This window comes from Anabrus simplex, chromosome 1 (assembly GCF_040414725.1).
Source record: "Anabrus simplex isolate iqAnaSimp1 chromosome 1, ASM4041472v1, whole genome shotgun sequence".
NCBI classification, from domain to species: domain Eukaryota; kingdom Metazoa; phylum Arthropoda; class Insecta; order Orthoptera; family Tettigoniidae; genus Anabrus; species Anabrus simplex.
In genome coordinates, this window is record NC_090265.1 from 707,765,858 (window position 1) to 707,789,960 (window position 24,103).

At 39.9% G+C, this 24,103-nt stretch overlaps 1 protein-coding gene across 1 annotated transcript in view; it reads left to right on the plus strand.

The window, feature by feature from the left end:
* Nucleotides 1-24,103, plus strand: part of LOC136857368 (transcriptional regulator ATRX) — a 605,506-nt gene that overhangs the window by 526,014 nt on the left and 55,389 nt on the right. The window contains exon 31 of the mRNA XM_068225161.1: nt 15,836-15,925. Coding sequence (XP_068081262.1) covers nt 15,836-15,925 — 90 coding nt within the window. The remainder of the gene's footprint in view (nt 1-15,835; nt 15,926-24,103) is intronic.

A 24,103-nucleotide genomic window follows, 5' to 3' on the forward strand; every position in this document is an offset into this window, starting at 1 on the left:
CGCTTAAGTGCGGCCAGTATCCAGTATTCGGGAGATAGTGGGTTCAAACCCCACTGTCGGCAGCCCTGAAGATGGTTTTCCGTGGTTTCCCCATTTTCACACCAGGCAAATGCTGGGGCTGTACCTTAAGGCCACAGCCGCTTCCTTCCCAGTCCTAGGCCTTTCCTATCCCATCGTCGCCATAAGACCTATCTGTGTCAGCGCGACGTAAAGGCAATAGCAAAAAAAAAAAAAAAAAAAAAAAACAAGCATTCTTTAATTTATAAATCCATGCACAATTCTCGGTTTGTCAGAGAGCACTTTGGTACTATTTTTACAGAAGTTATTACACTTTTTACCATTAAAAACCCAATACAGACTGGGAGAACTCGAATCACTACAGAGCTGCTTGCCGCTGTAGTATGGGCACGGGAGTGTCTTGCGAAGTAAGGGAGCCAGTCCATGCAGTACAGTACACATAGGCGCGGTTTCTTCAACTCTGTTAAATTTTACTTAACAAATGTTAACTAACAATTGTTATTAAACACTTCAGTTAAAATTCTGCTGTTTCACAAACACATTTTCAACATTTGTTATGAAACAATTGTTAGTTAAATTAACACGTTTCCATGAGATTTCTGAACGCATTTGGCAGTGAGCATCTTTTGTTTCTTTACATAGAGCGCTTAGAGCAGTATATTGGAATGGTATTTTTTCACACATGGTTGACATTCTTATAGGTTATGGTTAGCAGAGACTGCTAAGACGTAGACATGTGTTCTGTAGTAAGAGGCAACAAAAGCGTAATTATAATGAATACAAGACAAACATTATTATAGATTTAACCCATTAACGCCGTGCATGTCCATATGATCACGGCCTGCATTCTTTCATTTAGATTGCTCTCAGTGCTTTGTATAGCGCTGGAATTGATTGCTGACTGTGTAGATTAATTCAAGAAGCATGTGGCAACTTGTGTGCGAGCATATTATTACGTGATACATATCGACTCATTGTTACAGCGCATTTTTGTTTCGTGTCATTGTCACAGCAGCTGAATCATGATGGCGCGCTTCAAGTAAGTTTGATATTTCACATATATTTATGTTTAGATTACACAACTCATATGGTTAACAAGTTTGGGAGTGATCTATGTTCACATTATGATGCAGTTAATTTACATTTAACAGTAAATATTACTCCCGTAGGCACTTAAAACATTGCGTGATCGTATGACCACGCGATCACGCTAGGCACTTGTGTTAGCTATTCACCCTGTGCGTATATTTGATGGTGGACATTATGCTGCCTGTTACGATTACTGTTATACATCAATTTTCATTGAACAACTTTATTCGATTTACGGTCATCTATTCTACATTTAAATAAATTGTGACTTGTTAACATATATGCAGCTACAAAACCTTGTTTCCCTTTTTACAGGGACATTACGCTCCAAGAAGTATTAGATATTCTTGAATCGGACGAACCAATTGGAGATGTTAACAGCATTTTTATTGAACCTCCGGAAGCTAATATTCATTCCGACAAAGATTCAGGAGATGAAGATGTTGGTGGTTTGGTTGATAACCTCACAGGTCGCCAGTTTTCAAGTAAGGCAGAAATTGTACTCGCTGGCAACGATCGTATAGGAGGCGCAAACGATGATCCAGTTTCAGCAGGTATTTTAGATCAGTCATGTAGCAAGAAAACTAAACTTCAAAGAATAAATCCTGTGTGGAGTAAGGATGACAACCAAGATTAAGTTGGCATATTCCCGGAATTTCTAAGTTCCCATGGAGGGAATTAGATATTTTTCCACCAATAGAGCATATCAAAAATCAGATCAAAAATTAGATGTATGGCTTTTCAGGCGTTTGCTCTATTAACCAGCGTTTCGTCTTAGGTCTGACAATAGACTCTTCAGAGTGGGATGTGCCACATTAATTCCATTGTGGAGTTTTATCTCCCATATGCAGTTATCAGACTGTGCCTCTTAAATAGGCTTCTGATAAGTTCACCTGCATACACCCCAGCGTCAGTGGGTAGGGTCAGACACATCCAGCTCTGAAGAATCTAGTGCCAGACCTAAGACGAAACGCTGATTAATAGAGCAAACGCCTGAAAAGCCATACATCTAATTTTTGATCTGATATTCCCGGAAGCCAATTTTTCCACCTTATCCGGCAAATCTCCTACAGAGTGCTTTGAGCTAATGTCTGACAATGAAGTGATGGAGTTCATGATTCAAGAATCAAGCAAGTTTGCCTTGTTTAAGAATTGTGACAACCCAAAAATATCTAAGGAGGAATTAAAAGTATTTCTTGCTGTGCTAATTATTTCCGGTTACAACAATGTGCCTAGCAAACGATCATATTGGGAAGCAGCGGATGATGTACATAATACACTTGTAAATGCTATGAGAAGAGACTGCTTTCTGAAAATTTGTCGCTTCATTCATTGCGCGGATAGATAGATAGATAGATAAAAAAATGGGTGAACCCTGCCTTCGCAGGGCTCCACACGTAGGTCTGTGAAGACCCTTTGTGTCCCTTAAACGGGTTTGCCTAGTCCAGACCTAGTGCTCCTATAAAGGATACCAGTGTCCGGATGTTGGCATTCCTGATGTCTTCCAGGCTCACGAAATGTGAGCCAAGGTATCGATGTCTAGTGCTTGCAAGAGCCTCACACTGACATAACACATGCGCGGAGGTCTCCTCCTCCCTACCGCATCTTCTACACATCGGATCCTGACTGATTTTCATGATGTGTAGGTGTCTCTGTAAGGTATTGTGGCCTGTCAACAGTCCAACTACCATTCACATTCTGGTCCTATTCAAATTTATCAGGACCTTTTTATAACTTTGGCTAGGCCCTTTGATAAGTTCACGTGCCTGCCTTGCTATAGTTAACCTCTTCCAAATGTCTAAGTGAGACTGGTTTGTCCACTGGGATATTACCAGTTTCACGCTTCGGAGTGACACTCCCAGGAAGGGCTCTGGTCCTATAAAAGGACCTTTTGAGCCTTGTTTCGCTAGTTTGTCAGCTTCTTCATTTCCACTGATACCTGTGTGCCCAGGGACCCATAATAGGGTAACTGAGCTAAATTCACACAGCTGATCTAACATCCTTTGGCATTCCCATACCATTTTTGATGATGTTTTAACTGCACATAGTGCTTTTAACGCTGCCTGGCTATCGCTGCAAATAGTGATACATCTTCTGTGTCCAGGCATTTTCCGTATATATACAGCACAGGCCAGTATTGCATATACTTCGGCCTGGAAAACAGTAGCGTATTTACCCATAGGTAGGGAGAGCCTTGTCTTAGGCCCCCAGACCCCGGCGCCTGTGCCCGTCTCTGTCCGCGAGCCATCTGTGTACCATGTACAGCCCCCAGACCTAAGACGGGCCCCAGCATCCACGGCCCACTCCTCCCTTGTGGGTATCACCACTGTGAATTTATAGTTCAAATTAAAGCTAGGCTTCATCAGGTCCCCAATCATCATTGTCATAGGGCAAGTCTGGTGAAGCCTTGTGAGAATAGAGGCATGACCTCTATTCGGATTCTTGAAGGACCATCCTCCGAGTGACCAAAGGCGGTAGGCACTCATTCCCGCTATTTCCTTAACATATAGATGTAAGGGGGGAAGACCTAGGATGGCCTCCATTGCACATAATGGTGTAGTATCCAGTGCCCCTGTTATTCCTAGACACGCAAGTCTTTGGACACTGTTTAACTTGGTGGTCACAGTTTTACTCTCCGAGCCTGGCCACCAGACTAAAGATGCATAGGTGATCGTGGGCCGTACAATAGAAATATAGAGCCACTGGACCACCTTAGGTCCTAGGCCCCAAGTCTTTCCAACGGCCCTGCGACAGGCCCACATAATCTTGCGAGCCTTATCCACCTTATGGTCTATGTGTTTCTTCCAGCTCAGTCTTGCCTCAAGGATTACCCCTAGGTACTTAACTGAGGTTGTCTTAACTAATTTTTTCCCAAATAGGAAAGGCTCTGACAGTCCGTCTAGCCTCTTCCTCCTGGTAAATACCACGAGCTCCGTCTTGTCGGGATTAACCGACAAGTCCGTGTCGTGGCACCATCTTTCCACCCTACGTAGGGAGCTCTGTACGAGCTCTGAGACCGTACTGGGGAAATTTCCAACCGCCATCAGGCTAATGTCATCTGCATAGCCTTGGGCGTAAATTCCTCCAACATTTAACCTGGTAAGTAGTTCATCCACTACCAGACACCATAATGTTGGTGATAATACTCCTCCCTGTGGACACCCCCTGTCTATATTAGCTCTCAACATAACTGCGTTGAGGGTAAACAGAACTTGACGGCCCTGCAGCGAGGCCATAATCCATTTTATGAGCATCCTGCTCACTCCTCTTCTCTCTAGACTAAGTTCTATGGAGCCCAAAGATGTGTAGTTAAAGGCTCCTTCTATATCTAGGAATACAACCATAGCAAGTTGCTGCTGATCCAAGGCACTCTCCAGCCTAGAAACTAGCTGGTGTAGTGCCGTCTCAACCGACTTCCCTGGTTGATATGCATGCTGATAAGGATGCAGGGGACAGTCTCTTAAAACTTTCTCCCTGATATGTCTATCCACTAGTCTTTCCAAGGTCTTAAGAAGAAAAGACGTTAGACTGATGGGTCTATAATCCTTAGGTCTAGTATATGAAGACCTTCCGGGTTTAGGTATATATACTACCTTCGCCTGACGCCACAAGGAGTACACGTACCCCATAGTGAGACAGGCTCTAAAAATTCTGACCAGGTATGGTATAAGGACCTCACCCGCTTCCTGAAGAAGCGCCGGGAAGATCCCATCCATTCCTGGGCTTTTGTAAGGGGCAAAAGATTCTAATGCCCACTTCACCCTTCTGTGGGTAACAATCTCTGCGGCTTCCTTCCAGCCACTTCTATCGGGTCTGAAGGATCCGCTCGATTCTACTTCACTATTCGTGACTGCTGAACCTGGAAAGTGGGCATCAAGCAGTAGGTTCAGGGTCTCCCCCTCTGTGGATGTGTATCCGCCCGAAGGTGACTCCAGTGAGCCCAGCCTTGCCCTTCCATCCAAGGTTAGAATTTTATGAAGCCTTGCCGCTTCATGTTGACTTTCAATGGAGTCACAAAACTGTCTCCAAGATTTCCTAGAAGCCTTTTTGACTTCTGACTTATACCTTCTTTGTGATTCTTTATAAGAATCTAGGCTTTCTTGATCCTGAAGTTCCCTGTATTTATTCCAGAGCCTTCGTGTGTTTCTCCTCAGGTGTTCAAGATAACTATTCCACTTGAAACTTCCTGTTGCTCTTTTTGCCTTAACAACTGGGCAGTTTAATTCATAAGAGGTAACCAGTATTTGTGTGAGAAAGCTCACACTAAGCTCCAGCTCCTCTTTGTTCTTAATTATATTTGAGGGTCCTCCTTCCAGTCCCCTCCTCACGTCCTCCCTAAAAGACGTCCAGTTGGTTCGTCTAGGGTTTCTATAAGGTGGGATCTCGAAGGAGCCCTCTATATGAAACACAATGTGTCTATGGTCTGACAAGGAAGGTTCTAAAGAAACTTTCCAGTCTTTAAATTCCTGTATGATTCCCATGGAACCCAGGGTAAGATCTATGATCCCCTCACTCCTGTTATTGATGAAGGTAGGGGTATCACCTATGTTCATGATCTCAAGATCAGTTGTACATAGAAATTCTATGAAATGCTCTCCCCTTCGGTTTGTGTGTTTGCTTCCCCAAATGCTGTGATGAGCATTGGCGTCGCATCCTACTATAAGGTTTAGTCCTTGTTTCTTACAATATATCACCAGTCTCTTGAACTCCTCCGGCGGGGGTGGAGATTCAGAGTCTCCTGGGAAATATGCAGAACAGACAACCAGATCTCTTGGCTGTCCGCCCTCTTCATATCTCACTAGAACTGCTACAAGGTCTCTAGTAATGAAGCCTGGTATAGCCCAAGCGTTATGATCCTTAACTAGTATACATGCTCTAGGCTTTTCCTCTGCTATTCCACTGAATAGAGTGAAGCCTGCACATCTTAGTCCCATGATATGCCCCTGTCTAAGCCAGGGTTCTTGTATCAGGGCGACCGAAAACCTGCCTTTCTGGATACTTCTAATAAGTACCCTGGAGGCCGCTATACAATGTTGTATGTTTGCCTGTATGAAAGTAATCATTCCTTACTTTCATGCAATACTTTACCTTATGCGGTCTCCAGAACGTGCTGCTCCGTCTCCCGCGATGAATCTTGAGGCTTGGCTGGCCCCGGTTCCCGTCCGGGCTCCCGCTCTTCGCCCCTGCTAGTCTCAGTGTTGTCTGTGGTGGGGTTGGTCCTCTGCTTGTCACGCTTGCCCTCCACCAAGGTGAAGGTAGCAACATGCACCCCGCAGAAGATCTTCTTCCCCACCACTTTCTCCACATCTCTGGAGTCCATGCTGACCACAAGTCGGACACCTCTCTTCTCCTCCTTGCGGTCATAGACCCTCCAGCTGTTGGGATTTAAGCCATGGTTCTGGCGTGCCATTCTTCCCAAAAGGACGTTATTGTCCTTTGGTTGTCCTGGTATCCAGACCATGACTCTCTTATAGGAAAGGAGTTTATCCATGCCCACAATTGTGAGCCTGGCTCCTTCCCACGGTTGTAGACCTGTAACAAGACTAAAAAGCCATGCTACAGTCTCATCATTCTCTGCGATAATGACGGCCGCACCTCTCGACAGATAGCAATCCAGGAACTGAGGCTTAATGGGCCCCTGCTCTGGAAGCCCGTCTATCAGATCGGTGATAGCCTCCTCCCTTGTCTTCCTTTGGCTGATATCTTCATTTTTCGAAGTATCGGATCCCTTCCATTTTTTCTTTCCTTCCCATCCTCCATCCCCCAGGGGCTCTGAACTTCAGAGCGTGGGTTGGCGACCACGGGGCCCTTAGCTGAGTCCTGGCATTGCTTCCACTTACTTGTGCCAGGCTCCTCACTTTCATCTATCCTGTCCGACCTCCCTTGGTCAATTCTTGTTCTTTTCCGACCCCGATGCTATTAGGTTTGCGAGGGCTAGGGAGTCTTTCATTTTCACGCCCTTCGTGGCCCTTGTCTTCCTTTAACCGATATCTTCATTTTTCGAAGTGTCGGTTTTTTTTTTTTTCTTTTTTCTTCGAATTAGTATTATATTAAGGATTGTTGCCCAATTGTATTTCCTCTAATAACAATAACCACCACCACCACCATCACCACCCTCTAATTAACGTCCCCCCCCTTTCTCTATTTATCATTTCTTTATCAATTACTACAGCAAGTTGTTTCGAGTTGAACCTCGTATTTCTTTCATTATTTCTTCCTATTTTTTAAATATATTTTTTATTTGGCTTTATTCTTTTTTAACGTTTTAAATTATTTTAAAAAACCTATATATCCACTTTGAAATTTGACGAAATTAAATCCTACACTGTTTTCCTAGGACTTCATTCACGTCACCTTTTGCTCTTCGGCCGGAAAAACAAATGCCTACAAGACCTGCCTAGCAACGACTTTACATAAGTGAATATTTGACCTGCTTATGAACTTCAGCTATATTTGTTTTTGGCGCAAGATAGTGATGTTCTGTTTACTCTCTTGACTGTGATTATTGTGTTTTGAACATTTACTGAATTGCTACGTTATGATACAATGTTAATTTTTTGCCTGTATTCAATGTGCTAGATGTTTTAAGATCTTCGCTAATTGGCTGATGATGACACTTAAAATGTGTTGAAACCGGTCCCATTAAACAGGTTGTAACTACTTTTTACCATCTTATTACGGAGTATTGAAAGGTGGATCCTAACCTATAATATTGTACATCTTATTTCTCTATTCAATACGGAACAATAATGAAGTTTTTAACTTTAAATTCTACCTGTTTCTCGGTTAGCTGCTGGTCAGGATATCCTACAGGTACAATGGCCATCCTGATCCCAGCTTTAGCTATCCTAGCATACTCCACCTTGGGTTTTTTGTGGGTCGGCCGATCTTCTTCTGGGGTTGCCCCCGACAGAAGTCGTTTCCCCACTGGTGTCTTGGTGGGTGGAGTCCTCTGTGCCCTAGAAGCAGAGCCCTTTTCAGGGTCCCGCCTCTTGTGCCCATTGGATCCCCCCACCGTCGTCGCTGTCATGGCAGTAGAAGGCCTCTCAGCTCCAGGAGTTTGGCCATCTTTGGCCTGCTCCCGGGCCTTTAAGGCCTTCTTATACCTCCTCTTCTCAGCGCCGGAGCGCTGTTTCTTCTTCTTCTTCTTCTGGACTAGTAGATTGCCCACCTCTAGAGTGAGCTCTCTTACTGTCGAGGTCGTACTATCCGAGGGTATCTCCGAAGAGTCCCCATCGGTTGTTGAACTGGTGTTTCTCTCGGAGGCCCCAGAAGAGCTCTCCGGTTTATGGGTAGCTACAGTACTCATTTAGGTCCCACGAGGAGCTAGGGAAATATATGTCCGCCCAGGCAGAGCCCCGCATACCCGGGTAAGGCTACTTACTTCGAGAGGGCGCCAAGTATCTCGAAGGCTCCGTTCAGGACACATCTCCCATGTGCCATGCACCCCATCGGCACGGGTCGCGTTACACCTTAGGGTTGGGTGGTGCTTTAGCTTCCTCCTCCTTGTATACCGAATGGTTACCCAACAGGGCTCCACTCGGCATCGCAAGAAAGGAGCTACTAGTCCCCCCCACCACGAAGAGGATCTTCAATTGAAGAGGGTAACCAAGGTTAATCCCCTACAATTGTAGGAGCACACACGAGGGGGATTGCGCGGATAATACTCAGCCTGATATGAATGATAAAATGTGGAAATTACGACCTCTTATAAACATGCTGAAGAAAAGATTCCTTGCGAATTTCCGGCTTGAAAAGGATTTAGATTTTGACGAATGCATGGTGGAATATTATGGTAGGCACAGCTGCAAGCAATTCATCCGCGGAAAGCCCATCCGCTTTGGTTATAATGTCTGGTGTTTGAACACTCCCTCGGGCTATCTCATAAATTTTCACATATATCAAGGAAAGAATCCTCATGGTAATACTGAATATGAGCAACGATTTGGTAAGTGTGCTGCTCCAATGGTACTGATGCTGGAAGAACTACCTGATGATATGTCACACGTACCCTTTCAACTATATTTCGATAATCTTTTTACTGGAATGGCACTTTTGGCTCATCTAAAACATTGTGGATATGGTGCTACAGGAACCATTCGAGAGAACAGAATTCCCAAAGACTGCTCACACCTTCAAATGAAATGAAGAGACAGGCTCGTGGGACATACGACATGGCAACGAACTCGGGGGGGGGGGTATAAGTATTGTTCGGTGGGTTGATAACTCCGTGATTACCATAGCATCAACATGTCGTGGTGTTGAACCCGTTTCTAAGGTAACACGATACTCCCAAGCAGAGAAAAGGAAAGTGCGTATAAACCGGCTGGCTGTGTTTGGAGCTTACAACAGTGGAATGGGTGGAACAGATAGGATGGACCAGAATGTGTCATACTACAGAGTAGGCATACGTGGAAAGAAATGGTGGTGGTCGCGATTCATATGGCTCCTGGACATATCCATACACAATTCATGGTTACTGCTAAGGAGGTCTAGATGTGATTTGTCACATCTAGAATTTCGTCGCCACATTGTGCAAACATATCTACACAAGATACAGTATCCAGCAGAGTAGTGTCACTGACTATGTACGACTTGACGGGATTGGGCACCTCGTAGCACCCTGCAGTCGGCGACGCTGTGCTGGAAAGGAATGCTCCAGTACTGTTCGCACCGAGTGCATAAAATATAATGTTGGACTCTGTGTTCTATGCTTTGTCCTATTTCACACAGTGTGAAGCATACAGTTCTTATATTTGTTCCTATTTGATAATTTCTGTGAATTAGATAACTTGAATGTAATATATTACGAATATCTTGAGACTTTCATTGCTTTATTTATGTATGTACATATTGTAATTAATGTATATTCTTCATAAATTATAATCTTTAGTTTATTTTAGTGTATTTTGATCATAATTTATCAATATCAATACATAAAATTTATAAAAACTAAAGAAATGCTATACAGACTGAAATGCTAACACATCCGCCTAGCGTGATCATATGAACACGCCACCTAACGACGAAACCGTGAAAAGTATGAGCTTAATATGTTTTAGTTATGTTATACTATGGACCTGAACTGATTTAGACGAATTTCAAAGAAAACGGACGAAAAAAATAATTTCGGCGTTAAAGGGTTAAATTCAGAGTATGCAAATGTGCTTGAAAAATAAAAGAACGGACTGTTATATCACAACATTCAGTATATTTATTAACCCTATATGAGCGCAACAACACCAGGAAAATGTGATAATTGATATGTCTTGAATGATTTTCAGGCATGATTTTACTGTGGGGAAAATGATGTAATGACTTGCCATTGCTGCAATGGCAGCAGAAATTCTTTGCACAATTATTCTACACACTCTTGTGTTGCACTTATGTACATAGTTGCCTACAATTCCATGGAAAGAGTCTGAATCATAATACGTAAGAACTATAACAAACTGCAGCACTGGAGAAACTAATTTCTGTATTTGTGAAACTCTAACCTAGATTATTTTCATTATGGTTTGGTAATCAGGCCCAGGTATCTTTGTAGAAAATGTTTTTTCTGACAATACTAGAATATAATTTTCTTAGTATTGGTCGTCCTTTGACTTCTTCAGTTTATAGATAGTTTTCATATAAGCAGTAAAGCTTCAAACTTACATCTTCTAGATGCTGCCATTTTTTTATTTTAGCAGCGGTTCCACACAGGCCTGGCATCATGTTAATTTAACACAAGTATTAACATTTTGTTAGTGTTAACAGTTCGTGATGAGATGGTCATTTTGCTAAATTGTGTGTTAAATCTACTTAACAGCAGCGTCAGTACTTAACGTTAATTGCATTGCATTTTGTTTGATTTGTTGCCCAAATTAGCTTTGTAACGGCAGTGCATTAATAATTTTTATTGATTTTACAGTTTATGGCCTACATTGGACCTCTCTTGTCAATTATACAAAGGATTTCTTGATTTCCTATCAACCCAATATTTCTTCACTCTGAGAGATGCTGCCTTCCTTTCTTCAGCTGAAAACACCCTCATTAGCCTTATTATTGATCTTGGTCTCTCTCTCTCTCTCTCTCTCTCTCTCTCTCTCTCTCTCTCTCTCTCTCTCTCTATCTCTCTCTCTTGGTGTGGGGGGGTGGAAGTTTCTTAATTGTATCTGTTTTATTTTCAAGATCATCTGTTGTTATTTGTAGTTCTTTAACATCATTCTTAATTTCTGTAAACCATTTAATCTTGGTCTTGCTATTCCATCCTTTCTTTTTTTTTTTTCTAAGTCTGTTGTCAAGTGTTCTTATACAATATCCAAAGAATGATTTTTTTTTTTTTTTTTTTTTTTCCTGATCATGCTCAATTCCAATTCAATTTCCCTATAAACTATTTTATTTGATGTTGTTGACCATTAACTTGATATTGTTTATTTACCGGGCAAGTTGGCCCTGCGGTTAGGGGCAAGCAGGTTGCATCTGGGAGACAGTGGGTTCGAACCCCACTGTCGGCAGCCCTGAGGATGGTTTTCCGTGGTTTCCCATTTTCACACCAGACAAATGCTGGGGCTGTACCTTAATTAAGCCCACGGCCGCTTCCTTCCAACTCCAGGCCTTTCGTATCTCATCGTCGTCATAAGACCTATCTGTGTCGGTGCAACGTATGGCAAATAGCAAAAACAAAAAAAAACAAAAAAGTGTAAAAAAAAAAAGTTATTGTTTCCTTCTATCTTTAAGTATTTTGTCTATTTCAGCTGTATTAGTTGTTAAAAATGGTTTCACTAGCATAATTTATTTCTGGCTGTGTGACTCTCTTATAATGTGTTAATTTTGTTGCTATTGGTAAGATTTTTTGTTGTATGTAGTCTTGGTAATAATAATAATAATTATTATTTTATTTGTTTTACATCCGTCCTAAATTATATGCAAAAATATACAATGAACATATAAGTTAAAATATAGAAGTAATTAGACTAGAATGTCCAGCTTCAACAACCAGTCCACTGCACTTGGTGTCAATTCATGCAGAGCCCGTAAACCGTTCATGAATGCTGACACTGGACAGCTTTTGACAATTTGAAGCAATGTCTGCTTCTCAGCACCACACTCACATGCAGCACTTTCACAATATCCCCACTTTTTCATCATATAACAGCACCTGCCGTGGCCTGTTCTGAAACGATTGAGTTTTGTCGACTCGTCGAAGGAGATCGAAACCTGGCACTTTCTTCGTTGGGTTCCCATCTCTGTCTCCATTCTGCTGTTACACTGAATTTTTCATGGGAGTATAGATTAGTCCAGAGTGGATTCTGGGATTTTAACCTCATCACAGGTGGTTCTCGTAAGGCATTGAACAAGAGTGAGTTCCTGTGTTCTAAGGTCTTCTTGAGCAACTGTACTTTTGCTGCTTTTCTCCTCAGATCTGAAGGAGCAATGTTAGCTAAAACAGGCAGCCACTGAGTAGGAGTGGACCTCACTGTACCAGTAACAACTCTCATGGTTTCATTGAGCTGTATTCATCCTAAATGCTAGTTCTGATGCCCCAGTGTCTGTCAAGAATCCGTCCTAAATGCTAGTTCTTGACAGACACTGTGGTGTCAGAATTTTGTCCTACAGGAGTTCTTTAACGTGCCAGAAGCAAACGACATGGAGTTGTTACCTGTAAGAGAACTGTTCTACATTTGTTACATACTGTACTGTACACTGACAGAACAGATTGAACACACTGTGATAAAAGTGTACGTGTTTCATCTGAAAATTGTTGCTTTACTCTCTGTTGTATGTTTTGGTTATTGCATATTACAGGCTTTTTCACTGTTGTGAAGGTATTTTCACAGAAACAAGGGTGGCTTGGGGTAACAAACGGAATAAATCATAGTTGCATTATTACTCTGTAATGAGCCATCAGTGACCAATGGTCCTTTCTACCAGTATACTTAGCAGTTATCCTTGAACAACCTCCAAGAGTTTAATAATTATTGTCATTTCCATGTACTGTAGATGAATGAATTTTTGTATAGGAATTGTTCGATGGCTGTTCCACCAATCAACACTCCAAATGGTCATTTATACCAATTTAATAAGTACTGTACATACTGGTTTTGATTCACTTGGGACCATCCTCAGCTCATGCAATACATAAATTAAGAAGAAATTAGATTAAACACAAATTACAAACAGATAAACCTAAGAATACTTGAAGTAACCAACCAATATTGTGTGTTGTATAAAACATGTTAAGTTTAAAAATAGCTTCTTTTAAGTTAGAATTAATAAAACTACATGCACAATTTATTAAGTCGAAAAATTATCTTGAAATGTTACACGGTGCTTATGAACAAATCTCGTGGAGTCTGTATGGGGTAACGTCATTATGTTCGTGATGCTGTGAGGATGTTTGGTGAATACATAAACCTTTTTAATATGACACACTAATTTGCTGTTAAACTGTCAAGAGTTAAAACACACAAACTAATTTAACATATTAAAAACGATGTTATAAAATTTACGAAAGAGCCATTGTTGAGAGCAATCTAGTAGACATTTGGAGCTGATGTCCTGTTTTGAAAGGTTATAGGAGTTGAAATTCCCCAATTGATGCTTGTTTAGGACAACATGACGGCATGTTGAAGAACTGGGGGAACGGCCAATGTGTAGATAATACTGGTCGTAAGATGGTACAGCCATGGTTTTATGGGTCGTTGAGAATGTAAAATAATGAATAGTTCCCTTGCTTCTTGCACTAGGTAAGTTAAACTCATTTCAGTAGGCTATCTATACTGAACATTCTTGCTTGGTGAGGTAAGCGATGTGAAACTACCTCACTCCTCATTTCCCTATTACGCATTTTCAGTGACACCTAATGGTGGAGCAATCCAACCTTCAAGCTGAGGACTCGACCTACATAATTCTTGACATATTTTAAATCTGATGAAATTGTAGCACCTTGTAGAGCGCGTACACAAATAATAATAATATAGAAATGAATTGAGAAATATCAATGTCGCGGCTGCTTCACATCTAGGCTGGGAAATGAGACGGTTAACTATTGAAATGCGCAAAATCAAACAATTCGCGAGGTAAACATGACTTACAGGTCTAACAAACTACAACTACGGAAGGACGTGGAAGGTGGAAGGAGCCGTATTGAGGTCCGTGGGAAAGTATGACGTTATGGGGAAGAAAAGGATCTTGACAATCACCCACAAACTATTAATTATTAACAAAAGAAAATGTTTACAAAATCAAAACAAAGCAGACAAATGACAATAGTAGGTGGTAATCCAGAGCACTAAATCAAAATACTTAAATGAACTGACCAAAATACATAACAGGTGGAAAATTAAGGAAATTGAAATGTTAATAAACATGAGATACTTCTAAACCTTTAAATGAGAAAAAATGTTAACGGACAAAATTAGTGAAAGCAGGAATCTAGAGCAAACACTGACATGCAAAATTTAAATTGTGGAAAGTTAGTTTAAATGAGAAAATGCCGAAACACAAGAATTAATTAAATAAAATCGAACACAATAGATTTAGTGCTTACTAAGAGAGACCAAGGACCCCAGACGGGGTTAGACCCCAAACGTGTGCGCTTGCTAGCTTGGTCAGGTGGAAAAGACCAGGAAAAATTGCATTGCTCACGTGAGGAGCCCAAAACAGGAAATAAAATGGATCGCAAGTAGCCAGTAACAACACTCCAGATTGCCGCATTCACCAATTAAAAATGCTAATATTTTGGCCAATGAGGAACACTGTTATTTTCGCCAATCACAAGGCGCTTCTAGAACAATCTTTTCTGCTAAACCAGCATATTAGCGGATATTACAAAATGACAGGAAAGGGCCACTTACACGTGGGACGCACTGCCTCGCAAGTTATGTATCAAACTGAACATACCTTTATACAATTTGCAGAACAATATACAATTTAAAACAGGAAAAAATACCCAGATCTCTGAATATAAATCTTCTTCATACCCATCAGTTACAATAATTTAAAAACGGTAACTTTCAATATATTCTCCAGTAATGTCTTTGTCGAGAGTCCTAAAATCCTTATTCTAATTAACATTTTCTAATTCACACAAATTCTCCAAACATAATTTTCTGTGCATAAACTCTTCTGTCTTTAAATGTTCCTTTAATTTACCCAAACAACTGTTTTACATAAAAATTGTTAAAATGATGACAAGACCAAAATTAAATAACATTACATGACAAGGATTTCTGTGGCTTTACCGATTTCTGCACACGGCTGTTCAACATTGTTCATAACTTCATCATTAGTGTCACACCACAGACGACAGAAATGGCATGTGTTTTTTAGTGTCCGAGGACACGTTTGGCTCGCCTGGTGCAAGTCTATCAATTTGACGCCTGTAGGCGACCTGTGCCTTGTGATGAGGATGAAATTATGAAGACGACGACACATACACCCAGCTCCTGTGCCAGAGAAATTAACCAATGGTGGTTAAAATTCCCGACCCTGCTGGGAATTAAACCCGGGATCCCTGTGACCAAAGGCCAGCACGCTAACCATTTACCCATGGAGCCAGACTTTAAATCTGATAATTTATATCTATTTATTGTACTCCAGAAAGGTTCACCTGCAGCCTAATCTTATTTCTTCTCTTTATTTCAAATGTTCTCCATCAGTTTTGTTTTGTATAATCCTCCCATTGCATTTATGAAGTGGTTTTGGATTGTGTTCTCTATACATTCTCCTCATTACATTTCAGAACCCTCAGCTGACAGCTGAACAGCTAGACCAGCAGTTCCGCCTTGTCATCCAGCAGATCTACAACTACACGAGAGACTTCAGTTCTCAGGTAAACTGCTGTAATTTATAATGTATACACAGTGTTTTACTTATTATTCAGCTGGATATAAATCAAGACTCTCTTGCTTAACTCTGCTTTGGGGTACACTTTTATGCCATTGTTATCAGACATAGCAGGTATTGCTCCCTCATGTTTAGAAATTATCTTCCAAATTTGAGGAAGCACCAGTGGTTTAGTTGGACTGGAACACTGTTCCCAAAAAATATATTTTTCCTGTGAATCTTGTTGTTATATGTTTTATAAAATTTGACAATAAACCTTTTTTCAGGATCCTTGTAATAATTTAAATAGCAAGCCTATAGAAACAGCATTCCACAACATCTGGTCTAAGTACCAGTTCCAGTCGGAAGAAGAATGACAGATTATGATGATGATGATGATGATCATCATCATCATCAGGTTTACCTTTATATAATGCATATTTTACTCTATTATGAACAAAATTTAAGGCGGTTTACTTCGAGAAAGAGTATTTGAAAGCTTCCAGCAGAGGGCTATACAATAAAAAATTGAAGATATATATTTTTATTTCAAGTTTTTCTACCAAATCAAAACACAGTACACAACTTTCAACTGTAATACATAGAACAGTTGCCAGGACCAGCAAAATTTTGAAAATGGAAAATACACATTTTGTTTCTCTTTTGATTTCAAGTTCAGTCACTCAAAATGAAATGGGATACAGCAGATCACTTTTGAAAATGCATTTTAATATAAAACTTTAAATGTAGTACATTAAAAAAAGATGAGGGCTCCTTAAAGTCAGCAGAATGTTTCATCAATAATAGTCATTTCAGATATTCGTTACTTACTCATTTAAACGCATAAATGTCGTCATTATGGTTTCTGAATTCACGTGGCGCACATTCGTTGCTTTATTTATGATCTCCATCGTATTATCTTTCATTACTTTTCTGTTAATTTTCACGATATCTGATTCCTGATAACTGTAAGGTGCTGTTCTCTGATAACTGTAAGGTGCTGTTCAAAAATAATTGGTCTCATATCTTAGGTATCTGCTTTGGTGATGGGAGTATGGGCAACCGTTGTGACTTTGTTCACATTTGAAGCAAGTAGGAAGTATATAGAGAGAGAGACCAAGGAACTTAAAGTGAAACAAGACTTTTCAGACTGGGCGAGTTGGCCATGCGGTTAGGGGCACGCAGCTGTTAGCTTGCATTCAGGAGAAGGTGGGTTCAAACCCCATTGTCGGCAGCCCTGAATATGGTTTCCCATTTTCACACCAGGCAAATACTGGGATTGTACCTTAATTAAGGCCACAGCCACTTCTTTCCCACTCCTAGGCCTTTCTTATCCCATCATCGCCGTAAGACCTATCTGTGTTAGTGCAACGTAAAGCTAAATTGAAAAGAAAAAAAAAAAAAAAGAAAGGCTTTTCAGATAGTTCCCATCCTAACATCCAAAAGTGAAGGGAATTTTTAGCACATAGAATGAAATCCCTACTAAGGAGACTTTTAATTGTAGAAACAGCTGGACTTGCCTTCATCAGCAGGGTTGGACGTTGGATCTTTTTAACCCACAACCATGTGTAAAGTCATAGTTGTGAAATGGAAGACTCTAAGCCGATGAAACAGCCTGTTGAAAATGTGGGAGCAGTGTTTTCTTTATTCCCAGCATAAGTCCATTTGGTGATTGCTGAATTAACAAGTTTCTGTAAATATTTTTCCTGATTAAATGTAACTTAAATTACTTACTGAAGTGGTGCTTTTTCAGGTAAAATAATCAAATGTCAAAGGGTTTACTGTACAATCCACTTTCTTTACATAAGGTACATATTAACATGCTCCAAGCCAAGCCCATATTTTGTACTTGTCCTAAGAAACCAGGCAGTTATTTTATTATTTTGCATAAGGCAAAAAATATACTCCATGTATGACTATTTACAACATAATAAGTTAAGAACTTCATTTTCCCGTATTGAACTGAGATTCACAATTAGAATTAAAGAAGGTTCAACCTATTGAACCTATTGAATAGGTTGAACCTTCTTTAATTCTAATTGTTATTTACAACATAGTTCACAATTGTAGGTTTGGGGTTCTCCACCTAATCAATACTTGTATAGTGTTAATTATGTGTTTATGTTTAAAAGTGCATTATGAGTGCAGGACTAGTTTTGATCCTATATTGGGATCAGAGGTGTACAAACTCCGAATTTAACTTGCCCATGCTTGCCTGGAGAACAAGCAAGCAAGCTAGCTGAACGTAAACAACAGTACAGGCAGGCTGCTGCACTCCTGGCCAGGTCAAGCTCAGCCCAACTTCGGCAGGCTACAGGTTAGCTTGCTTGCTTGCTTGCTTGTTTTCTTCTTCCTGTTGCATTAATCTATGTTTGCTTGTTCATTGTGCAGATATGAGACTCACGTGAATGCAGACAGGAAAGGGGTTGTTACATGCCAGAATTTATATAGGATTTGTCAACACAAATATTCTTTTATATGGTTATTTCATATTATGTTAGTCATTAGAAAGTTATGTTTAAATTGATTCTGTAATTCAGACGTCTTATGTAACTAATTAACAAATAATATTTCTCTCTGTCAAAAAAATAGTTACTTAATGAAAAGTAGGTTCTCTGAAACAAATATTTGAATATTTAAATAAACATAATGACAGTTGATTTAAATATGACCATAAATATAATGTATTATGTATTATTCAAGAAAATTAGAAGCAAAGATATACATAATGTAGGTAAAGGCCATACATATCTTAAGAAAAGACTTTGTTAAATACTGTACATTAAATAATTTGGGAACCCCTTCCCCACAAAACCAAAAGAAATTATTATATACCTAATCAGTTTAGAAGTTTAATTTTACCACTTGCTCTCTTAGTTTGTGATCGCCTCATACTGTACATACTGCATACTGCACCACTCCCGCGTCCAGGTGGGGATACACGAGTTCCAGACTAGCTCTCAATAATAATTCCATCTACCAAATATTGCTGGGTTGTGAGTTCCGCGTGAGAAAGTACACCGATGGCCTACGGTAAATCCCAACCTACGTAGAAGAACGTCTTCAACACGCTATCAGTCGGATACCGTATTTGCATGATGCCGAAATTTATTGTAAAATTCAGATTATCATGGCTTGTCAAGAATTCCGTGCATGTCATCATCATAATCGCAATCAGAATTAGTCATTCTAAGCTTATATCTAACACTTATCCTAAATAGGCATTGAAAGAATTTTAATATTTTCTACTCAGCTTTTATTAATAAATTGGTCTAAGTATGATTTGAAACAACGTAGATTATCTTGAGAAATTATTAATACAATGTGGCTGGTTTCATACGCGATCAGCATCTCTAAGTGCCGTAATTATATTGCATTGAAGAAAACAGGTTTAGAAAAACCTCAAACATAAAAAAAAATGAAATCAGGCCTCATTCATCTATATCCTAATCCTGACCTGTCGAAGAATTGTATCATAATTAAGTAGTATCCAAGAAAATTAAACGAAAAAAATAAATAAAAAAATAAATTATATAATCAAGTAAAATTATTCAACGTAATTGTAATAATCGGATGCATCCAAATGGTTTAAGTAAAACAAGCTATACTCCCTACTATATACAATGTTCAAATTGGGTTTCAATTGAAAATGTGAAAACGCAAAGAAGGTGGCCAATAATTAATCAATCAATCAATCAATTAATTAATTAATTAAGATTTGGAATCTTTCCATATTAAGTTGGATTGCTCCATAAAATTACCAAAATTCAATCGTCTGAACCTAAATTCACATGCAATTAAAGAAATGCATATCACTCGGCTGAACACTTCATTAGGAATTTCACTAGTTGATATTTCAAATTTTCGTATGTTTCATATTTCATATTAACTGACCTCCATATAAGCAAATCTAAGTCCACTTTAAGTCGTAAGTAATCTCAAATTAATTCCATCGTAAGGCTTATGTGGCTAAATCATTCAATTATTATTTTAATTCATGGTTGAAATTCAATTAAAGTGCGTATATGACTTAATATAGCATTACCAAGTGTATTTAATTAACCTTCCAACGAATAATACCATAGGTGGAAAAACTGACACATAGGAAGACTCTATCTTCATCTAAAATCCACATATGAAAGACTAAGTTACCAGTGATGTGTTAAACTGCTCTCATAAAATTAAAAGTTAAGTTGCCGTATGTGAGAATACATGAAAACAATCGTAGATATGTCAGTGAAGGCCTAAATATTGACGTAGGTGGCCTCTCGGCTCTTCTGATGATCCTACATACTCAATTAATTCTATACTGATGGCATTGAGATCGTATCCTAATCTGCATTATATATATATTAGGGAATAAAAATAGCGATCGGAAACAGTACGTTTCAATACATATACCTTAGCATGTGCAACCTACACATACTACCATCTCTCAAAGAATACTATGACCAACTTCCTAAATAACAATAACTATCACCATCATAATATACTATCAACTCATATGCTTATTATATTCACCATTTAACACTTCAATTATCGCGTAGCATTCATAATCAAAGCACTCGTTTCATCAAATACGCAACATATGTGCCATAACCTACACATATAAAACCATTATCATTACTGTCATAGTATCAAAGAACAGCACATCGTAACCTTAAACTGTGCCACTATATTTTATTGTAAACATTCCCTAAATACGATCTTTACGCTTGTTATTTTGTTAAAGCCATCACGCATATAAATATTAGCTTCCTCTTAATACTCTAACACTTCACTGACAACGATTTAAGAAAAATATCAGTCACTTCTCCAATACCATATTGATAAACTTACGAACGGCATTCACTGGTATTTTACACCTATGTCTGGGATTTACGCTCACTTCAGATGAACACATATTTCCTTGTAAGTACACTCGTATATTAACTACGCACACACAATATCATATTGCACATCATATATTAACCAAAAGAATAAAGGTTTCTACTTACGACACGACTCAAATGGGGACTTTGCTTATTGGGTATCGACTTCCATCTCGCTGTTAATCGTCATGGGATGGTAGGCCTCGCTCCATGGTTCGGCTTAGGTAATCGGGTCCATCTCGTCCTCACAGCTGATTACCGCCCTCCTGGGTCATCAATCTCGTGAAGCGCCACCATAGCCGGAGTAGTCTCTGCCTCAGCTTCTTAGAACATCATGGTAGTCTTCATTGCGTCAAGGACAGAATAACACAAGGCATTAGTTGATTTATACATGCTGTAATCTGCTTAGTAGTGCTAATGCGAAAAGTATATATGTAATTTGGTCCGTCTAACTTGCTTATAACCGCTCTAAATATCGTCTTATTTCAACTGCCTTGCTCGCCGAAACGGTGTGAATTTTACGTGCTTTTAGAATTGCACTTTATTTTCCGTTTAATTCAGCTCTCTTGACGTTGTGCAGTATCGGGCAAATACCATGTTCCGAGCCCAACCGTGACGTAGTACAGAACCAACTTGACGTTTCCTAACAGCTGGTTTATAATCTCACGTATATGTGTCAACCAACAGCTGATGTTAAGCGGGTTATCGTAGATTTGATCTTTTCTTCAATAATTGATTAAAGAATCCGATAAGTAACTGGTTTCTTTACTCGACTCCGTCCTTTCTTCGATGCAGTGCTGGATTGAGATTTGTTCTAATGGAAGACTTTTTTTTTCAATAATCGGTTTAAATAATCCGCTCTCGTCATTCTTTCGCACCGCCTTCTAAAAATGGTTCCTTTCGTAATTGCCGGTTGAATTTATTGTCTCTTCGGCTCGTACCGCTGCTAATTGCTTTTATATTGATTCTTTAATGGCTGGAACGCCATTTTTGTTCCTAATACTGCAACTATAGAACGGTGAAATGGCACAATACCAATATTTAATGCATGGACACATTATCGTTTGTGTGTACTATTATGAGGTCATTAACTCTTTGCGCAACAAGATGGGAACGTTTTTAGCTGATTACATTTCCCGAGCAGCTGAAGACTCTCTCGCTGGAGGCACTCGTAGCGGATACGTTAAGCACATTTTTCGCTACGCAGGCAAGTTGAGGCAGCATGTGCGAATTATTTTTCCACCACCGCAGTATATTTTCATCATGAATAAACCCTTCTTGCAAGTACCTACTGACCTCGGCGTATATCATCGGCGAGTTTTCTGCTCAGTCGTCAAATTTCACTTTCTTATGTTGCACTGAATTTTCTTCATTTTCTTCATTTTGATTGGGTAGCTGCTCTGAAAATATATATGCCCAAATTATTGATATTTTATACTAATGTTCGCATGTTAAAAATATCTCAATTGCATAGGTATAATAATAATAATAATAATAATAATAATAATAATAATAATAATAATGAAGAAGAAGAAATGGCCACAGAATCTTACCTTCAGCACACATTTGTCGAGCTGCCTCAAAAACAGACATTAGTTCTCCTGTATTTAGTTTTTTTAATGTGCGATATTTAGGCACCAAAAATGTTGCAATTTTGTGTAACATAGTGATTTCCATTTTCTGCTCCAGGAAGACATCACCGGTTTGTTTCAAAAGCTTCAGGTACTGAAAATGAATTTATTATGCAAACATTTTTATATTTATATATGAGGAGACTCGCATTAAAAGTTAAAAGAAATGAAATATTACATGTTCATTGTCATACTGTTGAGTACAACGGGCTTTTAAGACATAAAACCACGGAAGGACCAGATGTAAAGTCAGCTCCTCATCACCCTGAAGATCAGTTGTGACTTCTTTAAATGGCTTAAGAAATGTTATAAGCAGACTAGTAATGTCCTAATCATAACCGAGCATTTTATCAGAGGCACCCTCCTTCTCTAAAATAGTTCTCACAGCATCTATCTGGGAGTGAACTGATTGCAGTATGTAAAAATAACTATCCCACCGAGTGGAAATATACGGTTTCAAAGATGATTGTAACCTCAAACATGGGTCTCTTCTCTCAGAGTACGAAACCAGACATTTCACTGAATGTATAATAGCTGACACATTAAGAATACTTTCTTTCAAAAAGGGTTCGCGGCCGTGAGCTTGCATCCGGGAGATAGTAGGTTCGAATCCCACTATCGGCAGCCCTGAAGATGGTTTTCCGTGGTTTCCCATTTTCACACCAGGCAAATGCTGGAGCTGTACCTTAATTAAGGCCATGGCCGCTTCCTTCCAACTTCTAGGCCTTTCCTATCCCATCGTCGCCATAAGACCTATCTGTGTCGGTGCGACGTAAAGCCCCTAGAAAAAAAAAAGGGTTCGCTCAGAACATGCTTCAAGACCTTATGTCTCTCTCTCTCTATATATATATATATATTGTAACGTGTTGTAATGAGTACAGAACCTGGTAGCAACCTATTTCTAAGATTTATTAACTAAGCACTACAATTAGATTTACACACACACACACACACACACGATAGCCGAGCTACAACTTACACAAGTACACTTACACGGTTCGCGCTCTCTCTCTCTTAGTTTCTCATGTTCCATCTACAATGACACACAGAGTCATCGATTATTTACAGTACACGTCAATCTCGCAGGTCAGGATAGTATCCGCTGTTTACTCAACCCATCGAACTCCGTTTGCAGTCGGCACACGTCGGCACCCAGTGTTCCCTTCGCTCTGCTCCAGAACACCCAAAATTCTTCTCCAACAGCCGGCTTCAAGGGACACACACTCACACGACATCAGAGAAATAGGAACGAGTCCTCGGCTCCAACAGGCAGACACTCCATCAGGCTGACATCTCAGCCCAAGCTATCACTGACTGCGCTCCTCACTAACTCACACCAGCGAACTCAGTCTTGCTCTCGCTCACTCACTCGCTAAGTCACTCTCACTGACTGTCACTCCAAGTTACTCCTCTCCTTATATACCTGCTCTGGGCCTTCCAGAAGAGTCCAGATGCTAGATGTATCCAGGAACCTTGCGAGATAGAAGACTCCAGATTAATAGTCGAGTAATTTCCGTCGTCCTCTGCTGTGGGACCGCGGACGGAGGCGAGAGGGCTGGCTTAGCACCAAGTGTTGCTCGTGATTGGTGCGCTTGAGTGTAAGCGGGGTGGGGCCGATACAATGACGCCCCCAGCGCATAGCGACTTGGCATGGCGGATGCTATAACCGTTACAATATAAAAT